This window comes from Triturus cristatus, chromosome 6 (assembly GCF_964204655.1).
Source record: "Triturus cristatus chromosome 6, aTriCri1.1, whole genome shotgun sequence".
NCBI classification, from domain to species: domain Eukaryota; kingdom Metazoa; phylum Chordata; class Amphibia; order Caudata; family Salamandridae; genus Triturus; species Triturus cristatus.
The window spans coordinates 20,754,294-20,776,148 of NC_140589.1; the positions used below are offsets into that span (position 1 = coordinate 20,754,294).

Consider the following 21,855-nt stretch of genomic DNA (forward strand, 5'->3'; position numbering starts at 1 on the left):
GGTTATCCACCTTCATTATGAGGGGGATACCATAGGTTTAGTGTTTAAAAACGCTTAGGTGGCTACTACTTCCTTGTATAGTGGGTGTGTTAAATTACAGTTGTCTCCTCATTTTTATTAGCAGTCAGCTCTACGACTATGACATTCAAGGGAATAGTTTCCTTGGCTGTGTGATTGAGGCTTGTTGTTAGATAGGTACTAGTCACTGTGCACTCTGATGTTATGATAGGCTGTGCCATGGAATTTTGTTGTTTAATCCTGTTAAGTCTGTTTTCAAACGGTGGACCCATTGTTGTTCTTTCACGAATAGGATCTGCTCGGCATTCTCATTTTTTGTCGATAGTGTTTCCAGGACTAACCAGTTCAGTTCTTCAACTGTGTGGTTAAGTTCTGTGTAATGATTGATCATTTTCGTGGTTGCTCTTTTACATTTTACATTGCTCTTGTGCTCGCAGATTCTTTGTTTTATCTTGCGGCAGGTCATTCCGATGTATCTCAAGCCGCAGGGGCAGGTGATCATGTAGATCACATATGTTGAGTTGCAGTTAGTATGATGTCGTATTGTCCATGTCAGGTCTGGTGTTAAGTGTAATACTTTGGTGACTGAAGTGAGTTTACACACAGAACATGAGCCGCAAGGATGATGTCCAGTTAAGGGAGTCATGTTCTGGGATGTGGTGAGCGCCTCTCTCTTCATTTTTGGTGCTGGTCTCGTATGCACGAGGATGTCTTTAAAATTCCTGGTTCTCCTATTGACAAATCTGGGTTTTGGCCAGTTCAGTGACCCTGACGTTAGTATTCTCCAGTTTTTGTTTACGATTTTCTTAACCGCATTTGTAGCTATGCTGTACGTGGTGACGCAGGTGAGTACATCGTCGGATGGTTCCTTGAGTGTGATCTCTAATAGGCTTTCCCTCGGTTGGTTCCTGGCTCTTTTTTGGCATTTTTGTATCATATTAGTATTTTGTAGTTTTTGACAGAGTTCTTTTGCCTGTATTTTGTAGTCTCCTAATCTGCTACATTTCCGTTTGAGTCGTAGTAACTGGCTGTATGGTAAATTGTCTCTTAGTGGTTGGGGATGGAAACTCTTATATGAGAGCAGGCTGGTTTTTTGCAGTGGGTTTGTGAAACGTCTTGGTATGGATGGTATTGTCCTCTATATAGATTGTGATATCTAGAAAATCCAATTTGTGATTATCTGCCGTGTACGTGAATTTTAGGCATTCGTCTCTGGTGTTGATCCAGTCGTGGAACCCTGGTAGGCTATCTGAGGTGTTATTCCAGATCATGATCACGTCGTCTATGTAGCTTTTCCAAAACTGGATTTTGGAAATGAAAGGGTTGTTATCGTTCAGTTCCGTCATATTAAAAAAAAAATTCGGTGAGGGCCAATCTGCAGCACTCCAGCATGAAGTGTCTCGGCGTCTTGTATTCCCATTTCTCGCAAAATAATATCTCTTCTAGAGTTTCGAGTGTCTTCTGTTGTGGGGGGCTTCTATAAAGACTCTCTACATCCAACCATACTAGGCACATGTTGTCTTCTTGGAAGGATTGACCCTTCAGTAGGTTCAGTAAGTCTCGGTATCTTTTAGGTACGTTGGTGTCTTCTGTACCAAAGGTCTTAGAAATTGATCTGCGAATTGGGAGAGGGGCTCAAGAACTGAGCCAATCCCTGAGACTATTGGGCGTCCTGGTGGTGGTGTCCTGTTTTTATGTATTTTGGGAGTGAGTAAAAGTACGGCACTCTTGGTGTTTTAGTCTTGAGGAAGTCTGCTTCATTCTTGGAGATCCAAAGGTTCAGCTCTGCATCATCAACCATTAATTCTATGGTTCGTTGTAACCTTTTGGTGCGGTCTGTGGTGATGATTTTGTAGAACTAGTCGTCAGAATTAAGGTCTAGGCATTCTTTGTCATATCCTTCTTTGTTAAGGAGAACGATGCCTCCACCCTTGTCCGCTGGCTTGATTAATAAGTCTTCGTGTCGTCGGAGTTGGTCGGAGTTGGTCCAGTGCTTGTTGTTCATGTCTTGTAATATTCATGAAAGGTTTTGTTGTAAGGTTTTTGACATTCTTGGCTTCCTTCATGATTGCTTGTTCGAAGGCTTGAATCTCAACTGGTATCATATGATTCGGGGGGCAGAATGTGGACTTCCGTTGTAGGTTAGTATCACTTTTTGATGTGTCAGTCACCTTATTGATGAAGAAAGCTTTCAATTTTACCTTTCTGCAGAATTCTACTAGTTCACATTGTAACTTGAACACATCTAGTGATGGTGTAGGTACGTATCCGAGACCTTTGTTTAGGAGATTCTCGTGGTCTTTTGTTAGGATGATATCCGTTAGCTTTATTATGAGCGAGTCGTCGAGCTGGGTCCTGGTCTCTCCTTGGACATGTTGCAGGTCAGGACTTGACATTCTTGCTCTGTCCAGGTGACCCCTTTCCTTCTTCTTTGGTTGGTCTGGCCTTTCCCCAAAAAAGGAAGTCTTTTCTTGTGGTGTGGTCCCATCATTGGTCCCATGGGCGGTGGTCCTTGTGCATAAGGGTTCATCCATCCATGGTAATTAGGTACAAAGGGTTGGTGCATAGGGAAAAGTTGGTCGCTATATTGTGGTGTGCTCCACGTATTGGGCCTCCGACGTTGTTGGCGTCTGTTCTGGCCTCTGTTATATTGTGTGTGTGATGTCTCATCTCCGCTCCAGTCTGATTTGTCAGTGGAGTTGCCTCCAGAAGATAATTGTCCGTAGACTGGTCTGGTGCTGTATAATCGTCCTTAGTGTAGGGGTGCATTTTTTACAGGGAGAAGCATTTCAAGTCTTTTCCAAATTTTTTTGTTTTGTGTGATGTAGTCTCTGGTTTCATTAATTTCTCAGTTGATTTCTTCTAGTCTCTTCTTGTAGAACGAAATGTGTACCGTGGTTTTGAGTTTGGCTTCGCTCACTTGTATTTTTATTGTTAATGCTTCCGATAGTCCTGTCGCTGTTTTTATAATTAGGACAAGGTAGTCCCTCATGCACTTCTATGAAATGGCTGACCAATCTTTTCTGAAGACGATGTCCTGTAAGAAGATCCGTGGTGCATTGTGTACCCAGAGGCCTCTGCGGGCTGCATTGGCATTCTGTCATTATTAGGCCATGTATGGCTGTCCTGACTTGTTCTTTTTTGGTTTCTGTTAGATCGTCCCAATCGTTCGTTTGAGCTAGAATCTGTGTAAAATCACGGTCTTGTAATAAGGAGGGTTCTGATAGGATCGTGTTGATCTCTTCATCTGTGTAGCTGAGACCTGGATTTTCTGCCATCTTCTAACTATGAATGAGTATTCCGTCTGACATGCCTTTCCGATTTGGTGGCGTTAAGACTTTCCTTAAACACACAGCTAGTGATTTTCCCTTTAACTCCACAGCAAGCATCAATGTGAGAGATTCATGATTAAGAGTGTCATCCAAGTGTATTACGTTGAATGTGCATTACTACGATTCCTCTTTCTTCTCTCTCTCCCACAGTTATAGTTACTAATTGACCAATAACAACAATAGAAGAGGGGTAAGTCAAATACCTACCTCCTAAAACCTGCAAATCTGGCAACCTTACATTATCACACGTCCTGAAGAAAGCCCCCTGACCCGAATGGGTGCACTAGGGCTAAAACATGTTGGCCTCTCACATGGACACATAAGTGCGTGAGATCAGTAACTTCATCTCCACACGCACCACTCTGTTTTTTTCCTTGCGCGTTTCCAACTGAATAAAGTTTTTTGAGTTGAGAGACGTAGGCAATTTTAACCCTCCTCACTTGAGCACTATTTTTTATCACAGATCACTACTGTATCACCAGTTGGTCTACCTGATACTGTCACGTCAAGATATACTGCCCGACCACCTATGTACGTGATTGAGGGTTTTTAAGACGGCCAATATATCTGACCCTGGTCACACAGGTACAAGTGATCCATTCCCTCTTGATTATTAATGTATGTAGGGTATGACAGGTGACCCTGTGAGGTTGAGTGTATGTAGGTTATTACAGGTGACTGTGAGGTAGCGTGTATGTAGGATAATACAGGTGACCCTGTGAGGTTGAGTGTATGTAGGGTATTACAGGTGACTCTGTGAGGTTGCGTGTATGTAGGATAATACAGGTGACCCTGTGAGGTTGAGTGTTCCTAGGGTATTACAGGTGACCCTGTGATGTTGAGTGTTCCTAGGGTATTGCAGGTAATCCTGTGTGGTTGAGTGTACATAGGGTATTACAGGTGACCCTGTGAGGTTGAGTGTATGTAGGATATTACAGGTGACCCTGTGAGGTTGAGTGTTCCTAGGGTATTACAGGTGACCCTGTGAGGTTGAGTGTTCCTAGGGTATTACAGGTGACCCTGTGAGGTTGAGTGTATGTATGGTATGACAGGTGACCCTGTGAGGCTGAGTGTATGTAAGGAATTACAGGTGACTGTGCGGTTGAGTTTATGTAGCGTATTACAGGTGACGTTTTGAGGTTGAGTGTACGTAGGATATTACAGCTGACCCTGTGAGGTTATGTTTATATGTTTCTAAAGCGCTCGAATGCCGAGGCGTCTTGGCGCTAAGAAAGTGCTGTGGCAGGGGAAGGTCAGAGTTTTAGCGGCCTATGTAGTTGCAAAGAGCTTGGTTTTTAGATGTTTTCTAAAGATCTGAAGGTTGGATTGGAGCCTCATGGACTGGGGCAACTTGTTCCAAAGTCTGGCTGCACAATATGTGATTGTGCGACCTCCCCAGCCTTCTCTTTTGATCTTTGGTACTCTAACCAAGCCTTGAGTGGCTGATCTTAGGTCGCGCAGAGGAGCATATGGTATGAAGAAGCTTTCAAGACCTTCAGCTGATCCACTATAAATTGCCTTATGCACATATGTAAGTGCTTTAAAATCTATACGTTGTTTATAGGCAATGTAGGGAACGTATCCCGTCTGAAGTAGATTGCCCTTGGTGTAAACCCCAAATCAGCCAAGCAGCCGCATTTTGCAAGGACTGTAGTTTCAGCAGTTAAAACTTGTCTATCCCTAAGAAAAGGGCATTTGAGTAGTCTAGCTTGGAGAGAAAAAGGGCCACCATTACCGTTTTTTGAAGTTCCTGGGGTATGTAGGGAAAATTGTTTCTTAACGTCTTCAGTAGAAAAAACACGAAGACGTCAAGCTGTTAACTTGAGCAGCAAAATTAAGCTTGCTGTCAAAAAGGACCCCCAGGTTTCTGACCTTCTCTACAGGGGATGGGCGTTCTGAGTGTATGTAGGGTATTACAGTTGACCCTGTGAGATTGCTTGTTGTGTTACGTGTAGTCTGTGAGGATCAGCCATTAACCCGCCCTTATGTGCTCTCAGCGGCCATGTAAATGATATCCCAGAGCCTTGGTTCAGGTTTCAGCTACAGTGGTTCCTGTCCATAGAAAGATCAGGTTGAAGTGCACGTGTGTTTTGTGCAAGATCTTCTAAGGCATAAGAGAGACACAGGAGACTGGCAGACACGGGGTCCCCTTTCAGGGCACCTTGCACTGAGACCATTGCCACAGACCACGGATGTTGTTTCTCTCATCAGAAAGTAGTAGCTGCATTGAAATGGGTAATCACAGGACACACACCAGGGGTATGTGGAGTAGAGCTTTCTTTAAGCTCAGACAAGAATCAAAGTCTCACAATCTTAAACCCTGCCTCTCACATCTGAAGCCAATGCATTAAAGTGTTGCACCAGTCAAGGGAATGATGCAGACTTGTAATGCCCTCTTCTACGCATTTTGACATTACACACGTTTATGGCCTATGTCAGTTTTTTCATAAATAGATGTGTGTTATGCCAAAATAAATATAATATTTTACTGTGCTTACCATTCAGCTGCAGATATGCTTTGTTGCATACACAAAAATGTTGTAAGTATAAATTTTCCCCTTTTTCTTAAAAGAACTTTTATATTATTTTCCAACACTAGTGCATGAAAAGTTTGCAATCAGTTGACCGATGCAAAGTGATTCTAAAACTTAGAAATGATTGTGGTATTTTATTTTCCACATCCCCTGAAACATGCAAACAGGCTGTTAGTGAATGCTGTGAAATGTCGCTTTAACCCTTTTGCTCCTTTTCAGTGGCTTCAATGTCACTGAACGCTTCTGTCTTTTTTGAAAGCAGAGGCAATTGTCAAACGGTTTTCCAATGGGATCCTTGCCAAACTCTCACAATGACATTGCCCTTTTTTCATTTAGTTTTTTCCTACCTGAAATTCTCTCACATTCCTCTCTGCAGTAATACTTTGACTAAGCTATTTATCTGGTGTCTTTCCTGAGTTCTCATGGGGTGTTTTTAGGTCCAGGATGAAGCTTACGAAGAGCGTCAGTACCCAGCCGGGAAGTGGGCCTGCATAAGGAAACAAGAGCCACTGTATGAACAGAGCACCGCCTACGGCTTCATGAAGCTGATGCATTACATATGCAAGGAGAACTCACGAGGTGGGTGTGTATGAGCCGAGCGCCGTCCATGGCTTCATGAAGCTCATGCTTTGTACCTGCAGGGAGAACTCAAGAGGTGGCTTTGCACCTGCTGACAGGAATTTATATGGGGCAGCAAAGTGGTAGAGGAAAGGAAAAGTGAAAGAGGATGGACTGGGAGAGATGGACCACGTTGACTGCATTTCATCGTGGAAATTTGGGTGGAGTCTGAGATCGACCAGCCTCGGGATGGCATAAGTCTTTAATAGATGTTTGGCGTTACATGCATCAAGAGACTTAGTTTGCAGTGTACAAGAGCTGAGCCTGTACTCCACAGACCTGCAGAGGCAACCTGGACACAGAATCATTTCACACCACACCTATCTAATGTGCTATCATTTTTGGAGTTGTAGTTCTCCATCTGTTTCTATTGGGGCACTTTCCGTATTTGGGCAAATGGCCCTTTCAACTGTTTGGCAACAGATGTTTTGAATATCATGGGGTTTGCAAAAGTACTTGATAGTCTGAACGATGTAATGATTTTTTTCATATATAAAGCAGAATCGTTACCCAAGAGTGTTCTGGTGATAGACTTCAGGAACTGCTGAAAACTGGAGAAGAATCACCATCAGATTAACGGGCAAAAAGATGGGTCTTTAAACGTTTGTAGGATGAGAGATGATTGTTTACTGAGGTAAAGTTTGAAAATGGAGATTGTTCCGTAGGACATTGACACAGAAGTTGGAGCAACCACCTAAGCAGACCCATCTAAAGTAAGGGACATGCTGGGGGGTGGATCTAAGAGCTGTTAGACAACTCTCCACCTCCGGATACTTAAGCATACTAGGCTCGGCAAGCTAAGCAAAGAGTCTTAAAGACGATCTCCTTGGAGACTGGAAGCCAATACGCGTTTGCCTGTTTTCCTTAGGCCTGGAAGCAGGATGGGTCCATTAGGTGTTGCATTGTCTAAGTGAGAGGCCATGGTAGCCTCACGGCAAGCTTCAAAGTTAAGAAAATGTAGAATTTTTTTTCAAGGGTCCGAACTGTGGGACCTGGGCTAGGGAGGTTGCCAACTTGCTGAGTCCGGACAGATGATGGATCACCTGACAACAGGACCTCTGTCGTGTTGGACCTGAGTTTAACTGTGTTTGTGGTCATCCAGCCTGCAATGGAGATCAGACAAGTTGGAAAAGTTGCAGCAGAATGACCCAGAGTCTCACCAACACAAAGCAATATCTGTGCGTCTGATGGGGGTGACTTCAATTTCCATTCCATGGCAATCAACATGTAGAGGGAAGTAATATCTAAAGCTGTCTGGCACAAACTAATCACATCCTTGGTCCACACAGCAGGCCACAGTATGTAAACTGCATTTAGTTGTGGTCTTGTGCCTCTGACATTACAATTCCGCATAAATCATCATTAACCAATTGTAATTAAAGGAGGCTGTCTCCTGAGCCGACCAACCTATTCCAAGCAGGCCTCAAGAAGCGTTCGTCTCAGTTCATTCTGCGCCCCTTGTGTAAGCCGAATCGGAAGCTCGCCTGAAAGTTATTCACTGTCGTATAACCAGAGCTTTCAGTGCAGTAGCCACAGTTTTACGAAAGAACCAAAAGCCAATCAACGAGGAAGAAACCAACAGATTGAACCAAGAAAGACTGAGAGGGAACTGAGACCTTTATTGAAAAACTCAGAAATCAGCTAACAGAGCTCACTGTAAACGCCACATAAGAAGGTACCAGAACGTGGGTCAGGGGACACAGAAGGCTTATTGAGCCACTCGAATCAGATGGCTTGCTAACCAAATGACTGAGCTGTTCAAAGTCGTCTGAGAGGTGGCAGCTACCGATGTAATGATAAATACCCCCATAAAAGAGATCACATGTGAAAATGTGCTTGTCCTCTTCAAGGACTTTTCAAACACAGAAACATGTGGGGATATTCCCTTCTACCACAAGTGTATCTCTTGAGATTCAGGCTTTCTCATTTGGCTTCACAGTGTTAAACCACAAGAACATCTGCAAGGCAGCAAGAAAAATCAAAGTTTCTCACCATCATTGAGCCACTCAGAATATGGCATGTGGTTGTGAGCGAACTACAGAGAAAAGACGCTTTAGGTCACATGTGTTGATTATTAGCTGGCTTGTTTTGGTTTGGCTGGAAAGTTTAGGACTCTGAGGTAAATTATGTGTTTGAGGCATGTGTGGCTGTAGATACACATGCTTTGCATAACACGGCTATCTTGTGCTGGGTCCAGATGTGTGCAAGTTGTTTTTCGGCGAAGACGTCTTTTGAGTCACAAACTCCTTGTCTTGGTGATAGTGGGAATGGGCATCAACTCCATTATTAGATTGTTTTCTTTCCACCGTCAATTTCGGATGTGTGTGCCTATGCTCCAGTTCGACACTATCGTGGTGCTCTTTTTAGTTCGCTTACTTTCCCTTTGTCTGTATTGTTTCGATTGTGTTTCCAATTCTTGCATATCGAGGTTTACATATGTCGTCGAGCTGCTTCGACCACGGCCCTCACAGAGTCTTTCCTCGATCATCTCTTCTTGCTACCTCGCTTGCTAGCAGATCTCCCTGACTTTGCCACTCGCTATGCCCTCTACCAGCCCCGCCTGGTAGCCTCACTGCCTGCTCTCATTGTATTTTCACCCGCTTGTTACTGTATGGTCTGTTATTCACACAAGGGTTAGTAGTCTTTAGTTCCATTATTAAGTTTTCCATTGTTAAGCTAAGTTCTATTGCCTGTGTTATCTGCTTTGCTTTTCATGCAAGTGTTGTAGTCCTTCTTTTTAGTTTAATTATTAGTTCTTTACTGCTGTCAAGTTAAGTTCAACTGCCTGGATATTTGTGATCTCTGCACTCACTTTTGTTTTTCCTCATTGTTTTCTGCCTCAAGGAGCTGACCTGCCATGCCTATTGCTCCTTTTCCCACCTGTTCGCCGCCTCCCGCCACCCAGGGCTCCTTCCCTCTCCCAGGACCTACTTAATTAATGCCACATTGTGGCTATTCTGCCGGCACGCCAAAGGCAAATTTGTCTTGGCCCGTCCGCATCTGGACCTCACCTAGCGCTAGGAATCCTGACCCTCTGGCCACCCACAGATACTCTGCTGCACAGCTCCGAGCCCTGGACCCCGACGCCACAGCAACAACTGCTGCATCGCATCTCCTCAATCAGTGGTAGGGCATTTTACCTGCAGTCACTCCATTTTCACCTGCAACTCAGGAGCTTCCACCCTCACGAAAACCCTCACCACACCCACCTCACCAACCACGACCATCCCTGAACAACTCCACTGCGTTCTGCTGAATTCCCAATCACTCTGCAAGCATGCCACTGAAATCTGGTACACCATCACCACCCTCACCCCGATGTGCTGTTCATCACAGAGACCTGGTTCAACCCTCCCCTCCACACCAACATTGCCACCGCAACGCCCAAAGGCTACAAGATGATACACAGGGACCGTACCAACAAACACGGAGGAGGCATCGCCATCATCCACAAAGAAACCATCCGTTGCACCACCACCGAAGATGACACTACACCAATCATGGATCACCTCAACTTCTAACTCCAAACCAATGGCACACCTACCTTAAGAGGCACCCTCACATACAGACCCCCAGGACAATGCCCCTTCTTCTGCGATGCCATCACCAAATTCATCGACTCCTCTAGCCATTAATTCCAAGCACTACATTTTCCTCGGCGACTTCAACTTCCACCTCAATGCTCCCAAAGATGCTAACTCAGCCAGTCTCCTGGAAAGCATGAGCAACATCGACCTTACCAAACTGGTCCCCAACCCCACAGTCATCGCAGGACACGAGCTCGACCCTATCTTCACTGCCAGCGACAGAGTCAAGTACAGTCATACCACCGAAATCACTTGGATCAACCACACCATCATCCATTTCACAGTCGCAAGATCCACAAGCACCACCAGTAAGCTCCCCAACTCCTCCCTCTACAGCTGGAACAAAGTAACAGAGACCAAGTGGACGGACGCCCTCAACACCATTCAGCCCAACCCTGCAACTGACCTGCAACAGGCAGTCCAGAATTTCTCTGCCTGGATCACAAACTGCGCCAAAAGCGTTGCCCCCATCAAGCCTGCCATGGCCAGTAGACTCACCAAACGAGCACATTGGTATACACCAGAACTCAGTACAATAAAATGCAACTGCAAGCAACTTGAAAGAAAATGGCACACCTGCAGGGATTCCACAGACCAAGCCACCTCCAGGTCAGCCCTCAAAAATACCACCAACACCTGAAAGACACAAAAGAGGCTTCCTGGCAGACTGTATCGAAGCAAGCTCCCACCACAGCAAGGAACTCTTTAGCATCGTCAGAAAGTTTTTCTGCCCTTCAGAACACGATCCTCCCTTCCTAGGAACTCTGCGATACCCTGGCGGACTATTTCCACAACAAAAAATCCACCATCTACAGTAACTTCAAACCCCAACCCACTGACCTGTACAACCTCCTCACACCAACAGACACCACCTACAACCACCCGCTCACTGCATGGGAACAGATCACCACAAAGAACACCACGGCCATCATGAACTCCATCCACTCTGGAGCACTCATGGACCCCTGCCACCACCACTTCTTCATCCTTGGGAGCAAGAAAATCAGCTGCAAACTCACTTCCATTCTCAACGCTTCTATATCCACAGCTGCCGTCCCCGACAGATGGAAACAGGCAGACGTCAGACCCTTCCTCAAGCAAACTCAAAAACTGCCACTCCTTCTTGCTGCTCCTGTTCCCCGTCAAAGTCCTCAAGAAGGCCATCAACTACCAGCTCACCAAACACCTGGAGCAAAACAACCTGCTGGACGCCTCTTAATCTGGTTTACAGACCAACCACAGCATCAATACTACCCTGATCAATGCCACCGACGTCATCAGAACCCTCCCCGACTGGGGTGAAACAGCGGCCATGGTCCTCCTCAACCTCTCAGCAGCATTCGTTACTGTATCCCACCACATACTCATCAAGAGACTCCCCCATATCAGGATCTAGGTATACTCCCTCGAATGAATTGCATCCTTCCTCACTGGATGAACCCAGAGAATCCGCCTACCAGCCTTCGTCTCGGAACCAAAGAGCACCATCTGCAGCGTCCCTCAAGGTTCATCCCTCAGCCCCACCCTGTTCATCATGACGCCCCTGGCAAACATCGTCAGAACTCATGGCCTCAACATGATATCCTATGCAGACGACACCCAGCCCATCCTCTCGCTCTCCAAATACCCATCCACCACTAGGACCAATTCCACAACTGCATGACGAGTATCGCCTAATGGATGAAAACCAGCTGCCTGAAGCTCAACACGGACAAGACAAAAGTGCTGATCTTCGGGGACAACACCTCCCTGTGGAATGACAGCTGGTCGCTCTTTGAACTCAGACCCACACATACACCGAGAGACCACTCCCGTGACCTGGGCGTCATCCTAGACAGCAAATTTATCATGAAACACTAGATCAACGCAGGCTCCTCAGCCTGCTTCCACACTCTATGCATGCTTCGAAAGATCTTCAGATGGCTTCCCGTCAGCATCAGGAAAACAGTCACTCAAGCACTGGTCACCAGCCGACCGGACTACTACAATGTACTCTATGTAGGAATCACCACCCAACTCCTGAAGAGACTCCAGACGATACAGAACTCAGCAGCCAGACTCATCTTGGACCTCCCCAAACTGACCCACATCAACCTCCACCTCAGGGACCTCCACAGGCTCCCCATCCAGAGAAGATGCCAATACAAGATGCTCACTCAGGCCTACAAGCCCCTCCACGACCAATGACCAGAATACATCAACCACCGCCTGAACTTCCACCAACCCTCAAGACACATGTGCTCTGCCTCCCTCGCCCTCTCACACACTCTCTGCATTCGCCAAAGGTAGGGTGGGGGACAATCCTTCTCCTACCTTGCCTCCAAGTCCTGAAATGTACTCCCGCTCCCCCTCCATACATCATCATCTTTCCCAGAATTCAGGAAGGGACCAAGACTTGGCTCTTCAACTTATCCCAGCAAGAACCTAGCGCCTGGATACCCTTGCGTGTGATTAGCCGCACTCTACAAATCTGAGTTGATTGATTCCCTTAATATTGATTTCCTGAATAAAGGCACAGCTTTTCTTCATTCTCCATCATGTTTTCCAGAGAATCCCTTGCTGGTGATGGAACGGGCGCCCTTCTGTTACTGTCCTTGCTGCCACACGAAGTGTGACTTACACCAGGTCTGTAATCTTTGACTGTAGCCGGAACACAAAGAAGCTGACTGCGACACCTGCCGCTCCTTCTGCTCCAAAACAACCCTTCATTAAGAAGGAGGAAGAACACCCTCAACCATCGGTTGCGGAGGAAGAGGCGTTCTGAATCGATTTCTGGATCCGACCTTGAGGTTGACTTGGAGATGAAGGAAGTAAATGCTGCGCAGCATTCTGTGAGTACGGTACCCACTACCCTTCAACAATGTAACAATTTTTACAAAGGGTAGTAGTGGTTAGATTGGGAGCACATCACCCCATATGTGCATTAAATATCAATGTATAACAGCGGTGCCCCTCAAGGTTCAAAATTACACCCCACTACCCAAGGTGTAGTTCACTATGGTTGAGAAACCAAGTGAGAATGTCAAAAACTAGAGGTAAACCTCGGCACTCAATTAAGTTTGATTTTAAGTTTTACATACCAATTTTTTATTATATTGAACAAGTACAAATTTTACATTTCTTTACGTTCAGTGTACTAAACAAGTCTTCCAAATACATTGAGATGTCAAAACAAACAATATTTGTTCAAATAGTGATGAGCTGTTAATTTATTTTTCACTTCAGCGATGGACCGGCAGCTGACACGTGTTTCGGTTCCATTAAACTTTTTCAAGGCTTAACAAAATAGTCAGCGAGCTCTTTTAGATATTCGTTGTTCTTTATACTATTTGAGTCTTCTAGCAACCATATATGCTCCCTAGAAGAAAAGTTTTCTTAGAAAGAAGATTTAGTAGCTCCATATCAAATATATATTTCCATGTTCACATAATAACGAGCCGTCCCAAAGATAAATATATTTATCTTTGGGACGGCTCGTTATTCCGTGACATTTCGTCAATTACAGGGGCATACTAAATAGCCCGAACGCTTCTATCAAAACCTAATAGCTTTTTAACGTGCATCTTGTGAAAATGGAAATATATATTTGATATGGAGCTACTAAATCTTCTTTCTAAGAAAACTTTTCTTCTAGGGAGCATATATGGTTGCTAGAAGACTCAAATAATAAAAAGAACAACGAATATCTAAAAGAGCTCGCTGACTATTTTGTTAAGCCTTGAAAAAGTTTCATGGAAACGAAACACGTGTCGGCTGCCGGTACATCGCTGAAGTGAAAAATAAATTACCAGCTCATCACTATTTGAACAAATATTGTTTGTTTTGACATCTCAATGTATTTGGAAGACTTGTTTAGTACACTGAACGTAAAGAAATTTAAAATTTGTACTTGTTCAATATAATAAAAAATTGGTTTGTAAAACTTAAAATCAAACTTAATTGAGTGCCGAGGTTTACCTCTAGTTTTTGACACCCTTCAACAATGTGTGGATCAGCCCAAAAGACATCTGGGTCCTCTGAAACAACCCTTGGTCAACCACTGTTCTCTGGCCATGGTCAGCACCGCGCAACTGGTTAGTACTTCCCGCCTACCGGCACTTCAGTCTCGGAACCTCAGCCGGCGCACACCCGTAATTCCACCATTGACGTCCACCGCTTCGACGCTGAGTGGAACTACAGTACCACATAACACCAGTCGGAGGACGCTTACAATATTTCCTACCCACTTGGCAAACCATCACATCTGACTAGTGGGTGTTGGACATTATGGGTGAGTAGCCGCGCTCTGCAAATACTGATTGATTGATTGAACCTGTTACGGGGGCGACCTTTCCCCGACCCTGTTCCCCACATCACTGTCACAAATATGTCTCGCCTGCCCAAATCAGGCTGGAATTTGGCCGGCAGACCCAAGAAATTGCTTGCAACGGTGCCTATGCCAAGTACTGCCACAGGATTAAAAAGGCCGAACCAGAGACACTGAATGCTTATCTATGGAATGAAATTCATCAAAGGAAGGATTGTGCAGCCATGGGTTATTTGTCAGCATCAATAAACCGTCTAGGCCTTGAGGATCTCTGGGCAGACTCAGGGACTCATAACTCCTTCAAACAACGTGTAAACAAGACAGTGAAAAGGCTGTCTATAGTGGAAGACAAGGCAGCACTAAAGAAAGGGCCCACGGATGGTTTGTTGTGCGGAGCTATGCCAGGTGCTTTCCACAATCTTATCTAGATGTGGGTTTCAACAGGAGAACGAAAGAAAAATACCTTCATTTCCGAATGGGCATTTTACCAACCCTGTTGCATATCCCCTCATCTCCACCCCCCCTCCCCCCCTCCTTCCCGGAAACGATCACTGACTCAGATCACATATTGCCTATGTGGGGAAGTCAAGGAAAGTGTCTTACACCTGCTGTGCATCTGCAAAGAACTGCAAATTAAACGGCGACTGCTATTGAAGCCCATTTTTATAAGCAAGGGAATAAGATCCTGTAGGCAAGCAGTGAAGGCATGCCTTGGAGGTGGAGATGTACAGTTGTTGTGTCGCTTTGTATGATTCATGGAAGCGGCAGGAGAAAACATTCTGGCATTAAGTGACCAGCAATCTTCACCACTGCAACCAAAACAACCTCACCGCGTCGCTTCACAGTGAACTGTAAACACTCAGGCCAACCTTTATCCGGACCTAAGAAGCTGGAGCACAACACTCAACAGTAATACACCCTCCCCGCTGTTTACAGATCAATCGAGTATTGCACAGTCCACTCTTTCTATAGTGACTCCAATACTGACTTTTAACTATTGGAACATGTTTCCTTGATCACTATCCCCCTCTCTATCTCTTTTTCGGTAAACACACTATTTTAAGCCTTACGATTCATTGTGATGCCTAGTTATCAAATTATGAAAATCTGAAAAAATGTGTTAATTTTTATAAATGTACTCAGCACTTTATGTGACAGAAATAGTAAACTCTTCGAAAATCGTTTTGAACAAGAATGGACCCTGTACATACCTTCTTATCATTTGCACACTGAACTAGCCCTTAGAGGATGTACTCCCTAAGTTGCTATGCAAGACTGAATATTGTTGTACATCTGAAGCTAGCAAAACATCTAGGGCTTCAGTTTATTATCCCAGGACCTAAGTTTGTCGTTTTTGCATATTGAATGTACTGCCAAAATCTTATACATTTAGCTAATTGATTGGAATTTTTAAGATGAAAGTAGCTCGAGAAGAATAATTTATGTCCGATCTCAAGACCAAAAATTTCGTCTACAAACTCTATTTGATAACAAATACTGATCACTGTTCCGACTACTTTGACAAAAGGATTGATTGTTTTATGATATGCTCTTCAATATTTTAACCATGAATTTTCCTGTTTTATGCTTATTTGTTTGAAAATTGTTAAGATTTTTATTAACCAAACAATAAAATTACTTACTTACATCACTGTCACAGCGAATGCATCACTCATGGCATAGGGTGCACATTTGCAGGATCTCACAGTACAGTTTCTTTGCGAGACCAAAAACCTGGGTCTCTACATCGACTATCTAGAACTTCAAGATGTTCACCTAGCATTAAAAGCCTTCTTACCTTACCCGATCGTCAAGGTTGTCCTAGTCCTCACAGACAATATGCCAGCCATGTATTACCTACAAAAATGGAAGTGGGGAAACGTTTTCCACAATTATCTCACCAATCTCAGCCCATTTGGTGTTGGGCTCTCCATTACAGCATTCATCTGTTAGTGGAGTATCTTCCGGGAACAGACAACGACTTTGCTGACCTCCTCAGCGAGATGAGAAACATAATCCATCAGTGGGAACTCCACCCACAAGTTCTTCTCCCATACTTCCACAAATGGGCTTTCACCTCATAGATCTTTTCGCAGCCACGGACAATGAAAAATGCACAAACTTTGCCTCCAGGTTCCCACACCCACTTTCAAGCAGCAGCGCACTATGAATTAATTGGTCAGGGATATTTGTATTTGCCTACACTTTTCCTCCTCTCCCTTTCCTTCCATTTCTGGTTGGGAAGCTCAAGCAAACATCTCTCATGCTCACACATGGGCCCGTCAGCCCTAGCACTCAACATTGTTGAACTTCTCTGTAGTTCCACACGAGAAGCTCCCTACAGGCCAGAACTTCTCAGTCAGACCACGGAGAAATCAGGCATCCAGATCCTAAGCCTCTCAACCTGGCCGTCTGGCTCATGAGGTCATAGAAGTTGGTTACCTCAATCTCCCACCTGAATGTATGACCATTCCTACAGAAGCCCCCAGACCTACCACCCGTGCCTGCTACACAACTAATGAAAAAGATGTGTATACTATTGTCACTCAAAACAAATGGATCCTTTTAATGCCACAGTCAAATTCCTAATTTCACGTGGGCATCATGGGGAGGCAGGAGCTTCCTGCTGGGAGCCTCTAAATCCTGGAATCCTCTTCCACTGCACAGCAAAAACGCCCCATATCTACTGGCCTTCCAGAGATTGTTGAAAACCTGGCTCTTTAATTCACCATCGCTTCTCTGTCAAGAATGCCTTTCTAGCTAGCGCCAAGACACCTCCGGGTATTCGTTGCGCTTTAGAAATCTTTATAACATAATGTAACAGTACAGAACATTGTCTGTTACTTGCTTCGTTTACAACTCTCTGGGCTAGCATTCAACTCTATGAGGTTACACCTCGCTCAAAAGCTGCCTATCTTCAAAATAGGCAACACGTTTCCCTATTCAAAATACTAGCCATTTAGCCTTCATGAAAAGACTTAAAAGAGTAATTCCACCACAGGTTCCTACTGCACCCTCTTGGAATCTTAACATTGTTCTTACACGACTCATGGGCCCTCCATTTGAGGCCTGCATACCTGCCCCCTTCAGTTTCTCTCTGGGATGCTGGCATTTTTGATTGCTATTATCTAACCGAGGCTTGTTAGTGAGCGCCAAGCATTAACCTTGGAAGGACCTTTCTTCCAGCTCCACAAAGACAGGATGGTCCTCAGCACCAACCCCAAATTCCTTCCAAAGGTAATCTATCATTTCCACCTTAATCAATCGATTAAGCTACCGTTTTTCCCCTCAACCAGACTCAGTTGCCGAGAGGGCTCTCCATACATTAGATGTCAAAAGAGCCCTCATGTACTACATTGATAGAACTAAAACTTTTAGAAACACTTAACAACTAGTTGTTGCTTTCTCACCACCTAATAAAGGAAAGCCTATATCCAAAAGACGTATTGCGAGATGGATAGTTAAGTGCATTTAAACATGTTATGCTAAAGCCAAAAGAACTCTACCTACACCTCCTAGAACAAACTCAAACCTGCAGAAAGGAGTACTTATGGCTTTTCTAGGAAACATTCCAATAGCTGACATATGTGAAGCAGCTACGTGGTCTACACCACACACTTTCACTAAACATTATTGTGTGGATGTTCTAGCATGGCAACAAGCTAATGGAGGTCAGGCAGTGCTATGTACACTTTTTCCAACAACTGCAACACCCACAGTTTAGCCACCCGCTTTTGAAGAGAACTGTTTTGCAGTCTATGCAGAGCATGCGTATCTGCAACCATACATGCCTCGAACGGAATATGTTACACGGTAAGCATCTGTTTGTGGCATTTAGTGCTGTAGATTCACATTCTCCCACCCTCCTTCCTGCTCACCTGTGGCCATTGCAATTTCTTTTCTTCTTTATAGGCATGGGCATCTCTTTACTTACCACTTACTTTTGCACTCCATTCTCATCTGCCTGCGGGAAAACAATCTAACAATGGAGTCAATGCCCATGCGCATTATCGCCACTCTACCTTGTGACTTGAAAGATTTCTTCAAAGAAAAACAACTTGCACACATCCAGACCCAACACTAGATGTCAAGAGTATACAAAGTATTTGAATCTACAGCACTAGATGCCATGAACAGATGCTTACAGGGTAAGTAACATTTTCCATTAGCATGTAGATAAGTGTGCCTATGTTTAGGACAAGCTGACATTGGGCATTGCCTGCCATGCTTGTTTCTCTTCATGAGCTAGGATTTCTTGCCTTTTCACTGTGTTTGTGAATCTTTCCTTTCAGGGCGCTATTTGGGAATGACTGTGCCAGTTCTGAACAGAATCCAAATGAACGAGAATGATACAGCCTTTGTGGGTGAAGTCAGCACAGAGTTTTATCTCCCAGCAGAGTTTCAGCAGGATCCTCCTCTTTCCCAGGACCCTGAGGTGCTCATCATTGATAGGGGATCCTTCCGGGTGATATCCAGGTGAGCAACTGCACAGGTTATTCCCAAGTGAAGTCCGTTACAGGTGATGTTCAGGTGACCTCAATCCAGGTGTGATAAAGTGAGCCATAATGGTCAAACACCCATCTAACAAACCTCGCTAAAACTTCCAAAGAAACCTCAAAATCCCTAATAACCTGTGAGGAGTTCTCCTTCTTTACAGCCAAAATTACCTCCCTAGGAAACTAACTTAATTCCGCCACCAACATCCGACCTCTTCCTGCTGGGTCCCATCTCTCCTCTCTTCCCTGCCAGAAAACACCCAAGAACCAAGCACAGTGGTCCAACTTCAAGTTATGTCACGACCATTCCATCTCGAAATTTCTATCCTACTTTAATCCGAATAACCACTTTAATGACCCACTCCCTTCCAACTCCATGGCCACGACCTCCCAATTTATCATTCCCATTTGGACTACAATAATCAACGCTTCCCTACTACAAGGGTCCATACCGGACTCTCTAAAAGCCGGTCAAGTCGTCCCCATCTTTAAAAAAAAAACACCTTGAATCCTGCTACTCCAGACAGTTTCAGATCAATATTCAATATCCCACTTCTAGCGAAAGCTCTGGAGAAATGTGTGCAAGTTCAACTGTGCCAGCGTATCACTGACTTCAATCTGCTGGCCGAATTCCAATCCGGGTTCAGGCCTGGGCACAGCACGGAAACTACTATTCTCCATATTGTGGATGATGCTCTCCGAGCCCTTGACCGAGGCAGAACATGTCTCCTAATTCGACTGGATTTATCCTCGGAGGTCGACACAGTCAACCACGGGGAACTATTTGAACACCTTTGTTAGAAGGTGTTTCTGACACTATGGGCCGCCCGGATTTTTCACTTTTTGAGCACCTAATTGTTGAGCTTTTGCTGTGAGGGAGCCTCATAAGTTGGGACTCACCCACAGTGAACTCATAATGAAATAAACTGCATGGGGATTTTACTGGTGTCCCCCTGGCTTGACCAGGCCACTGCGCAGCAGCTGGAGTAAGGGACACCGGGCTGGTTACATGCAGACACATGTGTACATGCGTGTGCACACGTGTAGGGGCTGCGCAGGGGAGATTCCTAGCGTGCGCAGCCAAGGAGCAGGTGCAGATAGACTGGTGTGGCAGGACTTATATAGAATGGGGTATTGACATGGAAAAGGCTTTATACAGTGGGAAGAAACATGCCAGGGAAAGTCAGTGTGCATTGCAGTGTGTATTCCATTATTCTCTTATGGGTATAGGGAGCACATGTGCTAGTTTTACTTTCCTAAGGCCTACAGATTCCAGACACGCACTAAAGTCCGCTGTAAGGGATGTGAGAAGGAGTATTCTGCAGAGTCCAAAGTCATACTGGTACTGCTTTTGGGTCATCCAGAAATGTCACGTTTCTCTGAGTCAGTCATAACCAGGGCCTGACTGAGGGCTGACCTCAGCAGGATGGATTGATAACCTTTATTTCACAAGCTAAGGCCTCCTCTCCACGAAGAGATGAGTGGGGCTACAGGCTCATCCATCAGCAGCTATCACTGGGTGCCAGGCACCAGGCTGCACCAAGGAGGGAAGGCAGCGAGGGGGGAAGGGTCTTTTTCAGAGACCATGTGGCAAGAGACCCTGGATGACGCCATTTTGAACAAACCCAGAGGCTGGGCAGGAAGAAGGGAGCAGGGGCAGTGAATGGATGTGTCACTGTTTGATAGGACAAACAGAGTTCCTGCCAGTCCCCTACTCAACTTTTAAAAAGTGCTTGCACAGGAAGAGAAGCTCTCTCTGGGGTGTGGTCTGCTGAAGCAGAAGGTGCTGGAGCCTGGCGCAATGGGCAGCTGGAAGGAGGAACCCCCTGACTGCCCCCAGGGTCCTGAACAGCGCCAGGAGAAGAGTCCAGGACCAGTGCGCAGAAGCAGGGGCCTCTGCGCAGGGAGAAAAGAGGTCCAGGAGGAGAGCAGGCAAAAGACCGGCACAGGGTGCCAGTGAAAACAGCTCCCTGCCGAAGTTCACCCTCTTGGAGGCGAAGAGGGCAGCGACAAGTGCTCCAAATGTGTAGAGCTGGTCATCAAGAGCGAAAAGAGAAGAAAATGGGCCACCTGGGGGCCAAGATATGCCCCCCAGAAGGTAGGCGACCTTTAACCCCTCAGTGGACCAACGACGAAGCACGTGGGGCTCCACCACCGGTCTCAACTATGCACCCGGGGTGGGTCAGGTCCAGGGAGCTGCCCCCAAGAGAAGTGAAGGTGTGCAAGGGGGAGGGGCCCGGTATCCCAACTCCGGGCCCCGTGTGTGATGGAGGAGGAGGAGGGAGTGCCGTCGCACCCCCCCCCCCACTGCGAAGAGGCCCCCAGAGGACCGGGACCCCATCCCCGGGCCCCGAAGTAAAGCCAGGGAGCGCCGTCGCGCTCTCCGTGAAGTTTGATCCCTACAGGGTGCCAGGAGCCCACCCTGGACCCCGGTGAAGAAGAGACACGAAGGGGAGCGCCGGCTCCCGCGGCAGCACGCGAGGGTGCTGGCCGTGCGGGGAGCCGCAAGGGGCAGCCGGGGGTGGGCTCCGCAGGCTGCCCTCCAACGAAGCAGCATGTGGGGGTCCCGGGTGGGACCGGGACCCCGAACGGGAAGAAAAGAGCTGCACGGGGCCCGGGAAGGCCGGGCCCCTAAAAACCGGCAGAGCGGCCGGGGGTGGGCTCTCCGAGCCGCATTCCCTTACCTGGGGGTCCAGGTGGGACCGGGCCCCACACCGAGGCCGGCAGAAGCGGCGAGAGGCCGCCGGCTGCAGCGCGGCTCTCCCTAGCACAGCGGGAGAGCCGCTAATGTAATATTCATAAGAAGGAGTCTGAAGCGCCCCATAATGCCTTGCAAGGCATGGGGAAATCATTGTTCTCCAGTATTGGGGTGTCTTTCATAGATTCACATGCTTGAATATTCCCCGTAGTCGGAGTGGGAGTCCCACGGTAAATAATATAGCAATATATACAGGCATAATATAT

At 46.0% G+C, this 21,855-nt stretch overlaps 1 protein-coding gene across 1 annotated transcript in view; it reads left to right on the forward strand.

Moving 5' to 3' along the window:
- LOC146813660 (heme-binding protein 1-like) overlaps window positions 1-21,855 on the forward strand; it is a 96,745-nt gene that overhangs the window by 34,641 nt on the left and 40,249 nt on the right. The window contains exons 4-5 of the mRNA XM_085610155.1: window positions 6,322-6,463; window positions 18,688-18,871. Coding sequence (XP_085466281.1) covers window positions 6,322-6,463; window positions 18,688-18,871 — 326 coding nt within the window. The remainder of the gene's footprint in view (window positions 1-6,321; window positions 6,464-18,687; window positions 18,872-21,855) is intronic.